Source organism: Erithacus rubecula (assembly GCF_903797595.1).
Source record: "Erithacus rubecula genome assembly, chromosome: 3".
NCBI classification, from domain to species: domain Eukaryota; kingdom Metazoa; phylum Chordata; class Aves; order Passeriformes; family Muscicapidae; genus Erithacus; species Erithacus rubecula.
The window spans coordinates 13,828,346-13,839,932 of record NC_136689.1 but is presented as its reverse complement, the minus strand read 5'-3'; the positions used below and the strand labels follow the sequence as shown (position 1 = coordinate 13,839,932).

The 11,587-nt window shown below is 36.5% G+C and overlaps 1 protein-coding gene across 2 annotated transcripts in view; it reads right to left on the bottom strand.

Moving 5' to 3' along the window:
• Positions 1-399: 399 nt before the first annotated feature.
• The window catches only part of KIF5B (kinesin family member 5B), a 32,934-nt gene continuing 21,746 nt past the window's right edge, over positions 400-11,587 (bottom strand). Inside the window, exons 16-26 of one of the 2 annotated variants that reach the window (XM_079302077.1) lie at positions 11,277-11,465; positions 10,303-10,420; positions 9,915-9,976; positions 9,698-9,807; positions 9,420-9,521; positions 7,340-7,400; positions 7,161-7,232; positions 6,883-6,987; positions 6,148-6,364; positions 4,340-4,469; positions 400-2,961 (exon numbers count right to left, since the gene is read on the bottom strand). In XM_079302077.1, the coding sequence (XP_079158203.1) occupies positions 2,955-2,961; positions 4,340-4,469; positions 6,148-6,364; positions 6,883-6,987; positions 7,161-7,232; positions 7,340-7,400; positions 9,420-9,521; positions 9,698-9,807; positions 9,915-9,976; positions 10,303-10,420; positions 11,277-11,465 (1,173 nt within the window). In that variant the 3' untranslated portion in view covers positions 400-2,954. The remainder of the gene's footprint in view (positions 2,962-4,339; positions 4,470-6,147; positions 6,365-6,882; positions 6,988-7,160; positions 7,233-7,339; positions 7,401-9,419; positions 9,522-9,697; positions 9,808-9,914; positions 9,977-10,302; positions 10,421-11,276; positions 11,466-11,587) is intronic. The other variant, XM_079302078.1, reaches the window with a different exon arrangement.

Below are 11,587 nucleotides of genomic sequence, written 5' to 3'. Positions count from 1 at the left end.
ACTAAGAAAAGTAGAACCAGCTATTATAGATAGTGGTAAAGGAAAATGAGTCCCTGAAAGGAAAAGAAGCCTACAAAAGTCTGGATAGCACAGAAACACTGGAAATTGATTAATCTGTCTCATCCAGAATGTGGGGTCACCAAATCAGCAGACACCAAGTTCAAAACAAGGAGAGGTACACAAAGCAAGTGATAACTCCTTTCCAACCAAGCGCACATGGATTCTGGAAACAACTGTTCAAGCAGTGGATAAAAAGAGAACTGTGATTATCACCACACAGACAACTGACACCACACTCAGGAGAGCCCCAAGCACAACACAACACACCTAGAGAAGATTGTTGCATCATCACATTTGACCACACAAAGAGATAAGAAATGGAATAAATGCACAAAGAAGTTCAAAGATTTTTCTCCTCTTTATTTAAACACAAATACATTTACAGCATGCAGGTAAGTTAAAACTATATGGCGTCTTCCCCAAACCAATTGTTTTAATGCATCTTAAGTGTACTGAAGTTAAATCAGATTCCACAGGTAGACTTGTCCTCATGTCAAATTTAGAGTTACACACAGTAGTGAGTCAGCATTTAAGTTACGTAAATAATTTAGTTGTTCACCAGAAATAAATATTTCACCAAGTTCCTATCCTAAACCATCTTTTAAAAATATGATCTAGAGGAACATAAAAATAAGAACCACTCAAAGACTGCAAGTTGAAATAGCAGTGTTGAACATTCCCCGTTTAGACTGAATATTTTCATTTACAAAATACAGTAATTGTCCTGTCTGGCTGACCTATGACAGCCTAACCAGAAAGCAAAGAAAGTTGTGTGTTTTTATCTTTTTTTACATTTTAAGAGGCAGTTCTTGGTAAACTTCATAAAAGGTTTAAAATAAAAAAAAAGTTTAAATATAAAAAAGTGATGTACACTGAGCTACACACTAGTTTACTATTTAATCTAATTCTTTAAACACAGCAATTTTCAGCACCAAAACCCATGACAATTACCTACAGGAATGAAACCCCCATTCACAGGCAAGAGAAAAAAATCCTGCTTCATTTGAGTGTGTTTTGTTTTTATGATTGCACATTGAAAAATGAAGGCCTGAAAACCTGTAGTTAACATTTGAGAAAGACAATGGACAGTGCTGATTGCATGATGAGAAATGGAACTCAAAATATTTTGTTGCTTGTTTATTATTTTTCCTCAGCATGCTGCCTTCAACTGTGCTCTAAAACAACTGCAAGTCTGGAGTGTTTGGCGGCCTTAGTGAAGAAAGCTGTCTTAAAAGCTGAAAGCTCCAAAATAGTGGGATTTTCAACTGATACACTCAACCTTTAAAAATCAAACTATTAAAAATTCAGACTACTGTAGCTATAGAAAAAAAGTGGTTCAAGGTCTAAAATTTGACTATATTCCATCATAATATAAATATTTTGCCTATTTTAAAATATAAAAATTAAAAGTGATTTGCTGTCTGAACAGTCACAGAGTTTCTACTGTTGCCACAATACCTGAATACCCAGCAAAAAACTCAATCCACAACATAAAGTTGTATCAACCAGGTCTGAAAAACTCATTGAATTCTTCCAGCAACACTAAGTTTTTTCTTTCTTAAAGACCTGATAGCTAGTTTCTATACAGAAGAAGGCTGTTCTAAAAATTATAGTGGCTAAACCCTACAAATAAGTTAAGTAAATTATGCTATAAAACTTCAAACCCCAGATTCAGCTCAGCGAGAGTACCGGGGCTCAAAACAAAACAAAAAATAAAAACTAAACAAAACAAAAAAATCAAACCCCCACATTTCATTTTGTTAGCCACTTTACAGGACTTTATTGCAAAGAGAAGAAAAATACTCAACAACTACTACTTTGGACATTTCGCATACCTACTTACAAATGGACTACAAATACACTTCAGGGTAGCACTTTATTTTATTGTTATTTTAAACACATGCCTCTGGCATTTCTGAATACATCAGTTTAAAAAGCTGTGTCCTTTATTTATGTATCTGAATTCATTGGCCTGTTGCTGAAAAAGGCTTTTAAAATTGAAAATTAAAATTTTAGCCAAAAATTCCAGTACTGTATGCAGTGGGATATAAAGTTACAGTTTAGATTGCCGTCATTTCACTATTATAAAACAGTGAAAGTGAACCGTCACAGCTACAGACAAATGGACAGACAGGCTCATCAGAATGAAGCAGAATGTTTTCACTCCACCAGACTGTACTGTGTGCAGAACCAGGACAGATGGGATAATCCATTGCCAAAGTCTTTTTTGTAAACTCAGGTTTACTGTTCCTACTGTACAGTATTTAATTCTAGGTCACCCATGGCCGGGCAGTTACAGTTACAGAGCCTCGTTCACACTGAACTCTCTCGGTCGGTGGTGGTGTGGTGCCTCTGGTGCCTCGTGGCAGCTCCTCAGCACTTCAGGATCCTCACACTGTACAAACACAGTTAGTTCCAATGCTCTGTGCAGCATTCCAAAAGAAAACTGTAATGTAGAGTGCCGCCCTAATTCAGTGGGACATGTAGTGTTATGTGAAGTGATAAAAATGAAAGTATACTTTAACACTGTTGCACATTCCCTAAGACAATAAGATGAACACAAATTAAGCTAGAAAATTTGAACTAAGATTTTCTCAACGTACATTCAGCTTGGCACAGTGCAGACTAAATTTAAGACATGAAAGACAAACTGTGTAATAAGCAGAGCTACACTTTAACATGTCATTTTTCGAGACGCCAAAATTGCACTCTAGTTGGTTTTTTTTTTTGGGAATCAGTTAGCAGAATTTGTAGAAGGGGGAAGAGCTGTACAGGCCAAGTATAATTTATACAATTTTCAAAAAATAATCCTACAGTCCCCAAAAGGAGAGATTATTGTCATGGAATGACTCCCTCTACACAATATCCAATCCTCCTCACGCTGCATTTACTTTTCAGCAACTGTAAATGAAAAAAAAAAAAAAATCATACAGTTAAACCAAAAAAAACCAAAGTTATTTACATTTACAGTAGACCATATCACTATTTACATGGCCTTTAAGAGCCCAGTTCTTAGACCACTCAGATAAGTGCTAATAAAACACACACTTTAAAATAAGAAATCACACAACACAAAGCATTTAAGCAACGCAGTCTGCTACCAATGAGTTTTCAGCACGACAAACTGACTGGGTATGCAATCTTGACTGGAATAATGGAGTAAACATTACAGACAGAAACCACTTACAGCCCAGCCCCATTTCCCATGAATGTTGCTGCTTTTCCTGGGTAGTGGCACCTCCTTGGTCATTCAAGGCAAATTTACTGAAGGTTGAAGTAGCCATCAGCACAACTTCTTATTTACTAAGAGACATTACTGAACAGAACCAGGTACCTTGACTAGTACTACAGTCTAGTTTTCTCTGAACTGGAGAGAAAGCTTGGAAAAGTCAGTCAACTAATCAAAGGAAACAAATAGAAACAAGATTCACACAAGCTGTTCTGGAGCCCTTCAGAAGAGGAGTACTCAGATTTCAAGCACCCTACCTCATTTTTGATACATTTCAAACTGAAGATGAGGATAATTAACTAAGGGAATGTCTAGAAGGAATTTATAGACTCAAAAGTGAAGATGAAAACAGAGAATATAAAATAAAGCATTGCTGTTAGGTGAACAACAGATCAACCAACTACTAAGCAGATGTTAATTAAAAAGAGATGATTTCGTAAAGCAACTTAAACATACTAAATACCATGCAATTACTTTGGAGATTAGAGATGTTTTAAAGTATGTGAACAGTTAATTTCAATCAATGTTAACTAACTGCATTTTAGCTAGGCTAACATTTTAAGTTTACTGGATAAAGACATGAATTCTTCTGTTAAATAATTCCAAATCACTGACACATGAAGCAGTGTGCAAAACAGTTAAGTAAATAAATAACATGCAAAGTACAGTAAATTTAATTTTATCACTTCATGTTTTCTTGAAGAAAATCACATTTTAAAAGATACTAGCAAGCTGAAAGAATTTAAAATGTTGACTCCTTCCCCAATCAGTGGCTACTGTCTTTGACCGGTAACCATCTCCAATTTGATTGTTTCCACTCCCATAGAACACCATCAGAATTACCATTTTACAGCAAACACGTTTTAGAAGAAAAGCAGCAGCATCTTTAGTCAGGTGTACATTATATCATTCCACTGGCTACAAAATTCTGTAAAAAGGAGGAGTTAATCTGACTACTTAAGTGACTTTATACCACAGAATGAACTGTAATAAACCTAATATGAAGTAGTTTGATCACACATTTTAAAAAATGCTGCAAGACAAACTTACACTTTGTCCTGCCGTCCACCTCCGCGCAGCACGACTGGCTGGCTGTTCTGAGTGAACGCACCTCCACCACGAATTGCACTTGGATGAGTTGGAGAAGCTGCTGGATGCTGGCCAGGGCGGATGGGCTTAGCTGCATGACAAGAAACATGACTTACAAATAGATACACAACACTACCTTGGATTATTCAAATTTACTCATACCATTAGCCAAACATAATAACCATAATTGAATGCACTTTGAATAAGAAAATAAGTTTACAGGATGGCATTCTGAGAATGTAATAGATAAGTGTGAACTACAACAAACCCTGGAAAACAGACAACGTTTTGCTTTCATTGTTCCCAGTTAAAGCTCGCAAAGCTTCTGATAAAGATTATCTTCATAAGAATTATCTGTCCCACCTAATGTATTACCTTCTATGAATCCTATTTTTTGGCAATAAGAACTCAGAGACAAAACACTAGACAGTTTCCTGAGAGTTATGTATCAATGAGGAATCATTACACTTGCTATCATTCCCACATCTAATTGACTGATAGTCACTAGTTTCTCTCTCTGAAGGTAGTTCCATGTACCAATATTCCACAGATAACAGGCTTCATCAAACTTCCACCACATAAAAATAAAACTTGCTCCATAGCCCAATTAAAAATCCAGCAGTTCATAAACTGCATACACTTAATAAACTGCATTTTCAATCAATTTTGCACTTAACTGTTAACAGAACATGCAAAATATATCTGTAGGACTTCACAAAGTTCTGTAATATTAAAAAGAGAAGCACCTAAAGTTTCAGCAGGCAAAAAAACCCTACAGGCAGCAGCTGCAGCAGAGAAACACTTCTTAATTACTGCCTTAAACAAAGCTGATTTCCAAGAAGACATGGCTAGATCATCAATACATTTAATCACAAGAGGCTGTAAACCTCAGGTGAGCTCACCAGAGAATTGTTTGTTTTCTTGGAGACCCACTTGAGAGAAAATTAAGACAGAAAAGCACCCATCTGCAAACTGCCACTTCACGTGACCAACAAATTATAACTATTTTGCAACAGCTCTTTTGAGCCCTGCAGATTATGAGCAAAATTTAACTGCAACACTCATTACAGTTGCATTAACATTTAAGAGAAGTGTATTGATGACTGAAGTCCTTTAGTGCTACTGCTGTAGTGTAATGTGAACAGTTAAGTTTTTCACACACCACAGTCCTCCTTGGTTCTCAAGAAAAATGGCAGGTGGAGGAGCAAAGGATTATAACTATTTTACCTCCACCTTCCCACCCCTGTTTGTCCATTATTTATTCCTTGAGAGGGCTGTGGCTATCTAATGTATTGGAACAAAGAACTGGAAAGGTAATTAATGATCTTTGGATATTGTGAGTTTCTGTCTGCCCCTCTGCCCCATAAGATCAGGTCAATTTTGTTGTTGTTGTTGAAAGTGATGGATTAATCTTTCTTATTGCCTTGAAATACCTGTTTAGTCTTAGAAATCGGAATGGAATTGGAATAATTTAAGAGATTAAGACTCACAAGCAGTGTACTGTTTCTTCTAGGAAATGTAACACATTAAGGCTAGAATCCTACGTTGGTAAGCCTTATCCAAAGCCATTTAAAATAAATAAAAAGCCAAACAACCATAAAGCACCACCTCCACACACAGTATGTTAACGAAAATACAACTCACAGTAGAAAATAGATCACATTGATATGTGCAGTTTCAATGAGGGCTGAAAGATGCTCATGTACACAAAAATAAAAAAAAAAGTATGAGACAGATGTAGCTTTAGGGGCAAGGGAGTCTTAACTCACCAATTTGTGCCGAATGTCCTCTTCTGGCCATGTTCTTGGATCTTACAGCCTCCTTTATGCGATCTACTTCCTGCTGGTAGCGCTTGCGATCACGAGAAGCGTTCTCTTTGGCTTCCTTCAGCGCAGATTCCAAAGCTTTAACTCTCTCAGCTGTAGCTCGAAGTCGCTTCTCCAGTTTAGGAAGTTCGCAGCGAAGATCAGCATTATCACGTACCAGCTACAAAAGCAGAAGTGATTATTTCCTTGGTATCTCTCTTCATAGGGAGACCTAACCAAATACCTCCCCACTCCTAAAGAAGCAAAGCACTAGGGCTACTATATTAACTTGGCTTAAGCTTTTAGTGAATCTATGGAGGTCAGTGACATTGAGACTGTCATTTGAAAAAACAGTAAGTGTGGAAGAACCTACTACCCAAGAGAGGCACCTGCTCCATCAGAAACAGGCAAGCAGCCTCTAGACTCATATGAAGTCAAAACATGGACTTGGATCCCTTTCACTTTAAATGCAGCTATTTTGTTATACACCTGTATGTACTTAAAAAAGCTAATTAAATTATTTATATATATTTTTATTTTCTTTTTACAAAATAATACACCGAAGTTTTCCTTTATCAAGAGACACACGATGTAGAAGTGCTTACTCATAAAAGTTACTTTATGATCAATAGGCAGTTGCTTCTGTAACAATGGATCTGGAGTAGTTTTATTAGAATTTGAAATGATGTCTCATTGTACCTGCTTGTGAACCTTTGTGAGCTGTTCAAGATTATTCTCAAGGAAGGAAATCTTCTGCTTCTGTGCAGCACTGCCTCCTGTATCATCTGAATCGATCTCAGCACTCTGCAGTAACAAAGGCATAGGGAGGGTGACAGGAGGCTGAGTAAAAATCTGAACTTTCATATTAAGATCAAGCCAGAAAAATTAAACCAAATAAACATCAGCTCCTAATTTAGTTATAAACTGAAATTCGTGTAGCATTCTCAGAAACAAAAAATTTAACTACAGCACATTACCTTTTTCACTCTAGTAGCCAAATCTTGAACAAACAGCTTCCGAAGATTGTGAAGAGTCTGAAGTTCTTTTGCCTACAGTTAAGGACAAGAAATTAACAAAACAACCCAAACAAACTCTGAAAGAAAAAAAAAGAGACAAATATTGACATTTGCTCTGGAATATATTTAGACTATCTTACCACAGTCTCTTCCAAACCCTTTAAATCTTGTCTTGCTTGTTCCCGTCTGTCCTGCATAACCCTAAAAGAGAATAAATTATTCTTGAAATATCCTAGAAAAATTAGAAATTTTGCTTTAGAGGACTAGAAAAATAAATACTATATGGTACAAATGAAAATAGTCTTAGTTGAAGTCTTAAAGATGTAACCAACAGATGTCACTCAAATCTGTATGGCATGGGGATGGTGGGATTGGGGGAGTTGCAAAAGGAAAAGAAGGACACATTTTTAATATTGAGTACAAACAAGTACATTCAGATGCATAAGTTTCTAGAATAGTAAAAGACAAGACTCTCAGAGTCAGTTCCAGAGTGAATACTTGGGGAGATCTTATCCTACAAATGTTCTTAGCTCTGACCAGCCAAGATAAGTATCATGTGCCTGATTAAAAATTTTCTGTTTTCTTTAACACCTCACCCTCAACACACTGGCAAAACCAGCATCATGAACAACAATGTCAGTGTACAGGAATACAACCTGATGATTATCAGTGTACAGAGCTGCTGTCTTGCCAGTTAATGTGAAAGCATTTTCTGCACAGGAAATGTTCTCAGAACTGTAAGTCAGTGCAGTTATCAAGATGAGAGAATACACAAAAGGAATGTGGACATATTTTTTCATGACCTGGGATTAGAATAGAAAGGCCAAGGACTGCACAGAAATGAAGTGCTCCTGTTAAATAGCTTAAAAATCCTCCTTTCCTCTTGAAATTTCTCCTCACTCAGTTTCACTACTAGTTCACAGTTAAATGTGCAATTGTTTGATCTAATAAAATATTCTAAACAATGTTACTATCCTATCCTATTTTCCAGATGTCTCTGGATAAGTAAGTAGTTCCAGGCATATTATACAACTTCAAATCAAAAAAGTTAAAGTGAATAATCTGCATTGTTCCTGCTCTGTCATTTGCCATGCACATTTATAATATACAGTGGCAAATAACTAGATTCAAGAAGGCTGGGAGAGAACACAGAATGTAAAACTAATTTTTAAAACTTCTTTGAAAATATTTTGAAGAGGAATGTTCCTATACAGCAAGTGCTTTGAAGTGGTCAATGCCAGATGTGGCTGAGCCTGCAAACTGAAATAGAAAGTGATAATGTGGTACGGAGAGCAAATCTTACAATACAAGAAAACCTGCTGTAGTTAATACAAGTTTTGTAATCATTGTGGCATATAATTAAATCACAATAAGATGGGATTCATGAGACCAGAGTACTATACAAATTTTAGTCAGTTAAATAGGATAAACAAAAAAAGTGTTAAAGAAAAAAAAAAAAAAAGCAAGTGCTGCTTCTTGGTTACCAGCACAGATCAGCTAGGTCCCTCTGATTACTTCAAATTCCATGATGAAAACCCCTGAAAACCACTGTGTGTGTTTTAAACATAGCCAAAAGCACTTTTCAAAAAGTACTTTTAAGTATGTGTATTTTTAGCTTCTGTTAAAATAAATTTGTATGTGCCAGGAAGGGGTTACAACTGATACACTTAGATTTCCAGGAGATTAAGGTCAGATTTCTAGTAGCTGAGAACTGTTTTCAAGCTTGACTTGGATACTTACCTACAAGCAGAATGTAATTCCATTTTTATACTAACTTTTGAGTCTCTAATTCACTAATACATTGCATTTAGTTAATCAATGAAGCATGCAACTGTTTAAGAACAAACCAATTAGAGCCACCTAACAAGTAAAATCACAGAAGAACCATAAAAAGAATAAGGGAACACAAAACACAGAAAGAGAGTAAGGGGAATTGTTAGAAGTCTCTCAGTCTTACAGAATGCAATACTTAGTTGCAAATTGAGAAGTTAATTATTCCAATACATAACATAATTTAAAAAACCAAAACAGTTGTGGCCTTCATATCTTTCACAATTTTACTTCCCATTTTAAGTATTAACACAGTGCAAAGGTTTTAAAAAAGGTTCAAGAAGGCATCTAACAAGCATACCAGAAATGGAGAGGCACTGCATCACATTAGAGCATGAGCTTATAGATAAAGTGTCCCCACACACAGTTTTATGTTTCATTATCACTTACGTTAGCTCGTGAAGTTTTCTGCTTTTTTCCTGATCAGTCGCTTTCAGCTTCTCATGCTCGACTCTCAGACGTTCCTGTTCAAGCATCATCTTCTGGTTTTGGCTAAACACAAAGTAAATATTTTATCAGCTGAAACTCTCAGACGGCACATTCAGTAACAAAATGGAAGAAGGACAGTTCTGGAGGAAACTCTCACCACTTCCTTCCACTGTACTGTGCTTCTGTACTTGCACAGTTCAGAGATACTTGGCACCACTAAAATAATAACAATTACTCACTCTTGAAGCTCTGTGATGAGCTTCTCCTTTGCATCAACTTCATCTCTCAGGCTACTGATTTGTTTCTGATGAGTCTCACGATGGCTCTGAATTTGCTGCTCCACAGCTTGCTATTAGAAAAAAACAGAACTTATTAAATGATCTGAGTTACCACCAGACTTCACTCTGTAGGGATTTGAGTTGAGGTTTTCTTTTTATAACAATGAAATTGACTTACCTTGACTTCATTTGCAGTTTGAACCTTATTTAAGTGCTCTTTCTCCATTTCATGGACCTTTTCTAATAGGGACAGAGATGAAAAAACACATTTCAGCAAGGTAGCTAGGAAATCACATGGATGATGGCACTTGCCAACACCTTACAATTTGGGAAAAGGTCCCAACCACCACAAAAAAATTAATTAAATTAGTAACATCTTGAATTCTATCAGTAAGTTCTTTCAAATAACAAACAGGTTTTACCATGGATTAATTCTACATGTTCAGTAGCAAAAAAGCTTTTCTACAGCTCTACCTTTAAACCTTAACAGAACAGAGAAATTCCCTATGGATCACTATATTCTTAAAACAGTGGTGGTGGGTGGGGTGTAGGGAGGCAAGTCCTACCCTGTGCTCGGAGTTGAACTAATTCTTCATTAAGGGAATCCACAGATTCTTCCAGCTGTCTCTTTTTCTGTTCCACATTCTGAAGATATTCAGTCAGTGACTTGATCTTGGCTTCATGCTTGTGGAATGAAAAGATTCATTTACTTTGGAACTAGGTACCATGGAATTATATCTGCATACACAGTTCATACTTATTTTTTACACAACAAGTAACCTCATCTCAAAAAAAAATGGTGCCAACTAGACTCTTAGAAGAATATGACTACTCGAGTAGATCTGTAATGTAGCCTGTAAGACAATGTCTTTATTCTGGATTGGAATGAAATACATTTCTGGCTGGGAGAAGAGATGTTTTGAATGTTAAATACTAACAGGGCAAGAGAGGCCCACTGTATTTAGCAGACTGCCCTGAAATGTGCATCTCTTGATTTTAAAAAAGATTATTAGCTGTATGAAAAACAAAACACAGAAATATTAAACAGCATATCTAGATAACAGTTTTCAGAAGTGTTAGATGTCACATTACTTATCTTTTCTAACAATCACATTAAAATGGTCTCTCTCACATTAGAAATAAATTTAATCTGCTATGCAAACCTCCTGGAATTTTACTTTATTACCTCTCCTGCTTCCAGATTGGGGCATTAGCAGGCATAATGCCCACTAGCCACTGCTTCTGTAAGATTTGTATTTGTTAAGAATCCTGTGATGGAGAACACATGGACTCCAGTATTTAATACAAGTGCTAAAAAAGCATTAGTAGGCCAGAGATAAATTGCAGAAATTCTGACATCCTGCCACACTGAATTACTTAGAAGCATCCAATCTGATGACAGTACTAAGGAAACAGCTGAGTCTTATTGCTGCTCACTCACAGTGGGCTTTGTTAGATGCCAAAAAAACCCTGCAACTTTTTTTCCCCCCAACAGGTTAATTAATTTAATTTATAAAGAACACTACAGAGAAATATTTACCTGTGAGATCCGGAGTTGGCAGGCAGCCAACTCCTTTTCATTTTCTTCCATTTTCTTATTGCTTTCAGCTTGTGTGCCTTCTAACTGTTTGCAACGTTTCACCATTGTTTTCACTTCTGATTTCATTTTGCTAATGTACAGTCTTGCGACTGTGAATTCTTCATCTATCATGCCAGTTCCCTCAGGCTGCTGAAAAGGGTGGAACAGCACATTTAGAAAGCTCAGGTAACAAAAGTGAACTAACAGTGCACTAGAGCACCTTAATGACCCAGACACACATCCCCAGCCTCAATTGGCAAGTACAGAACGTA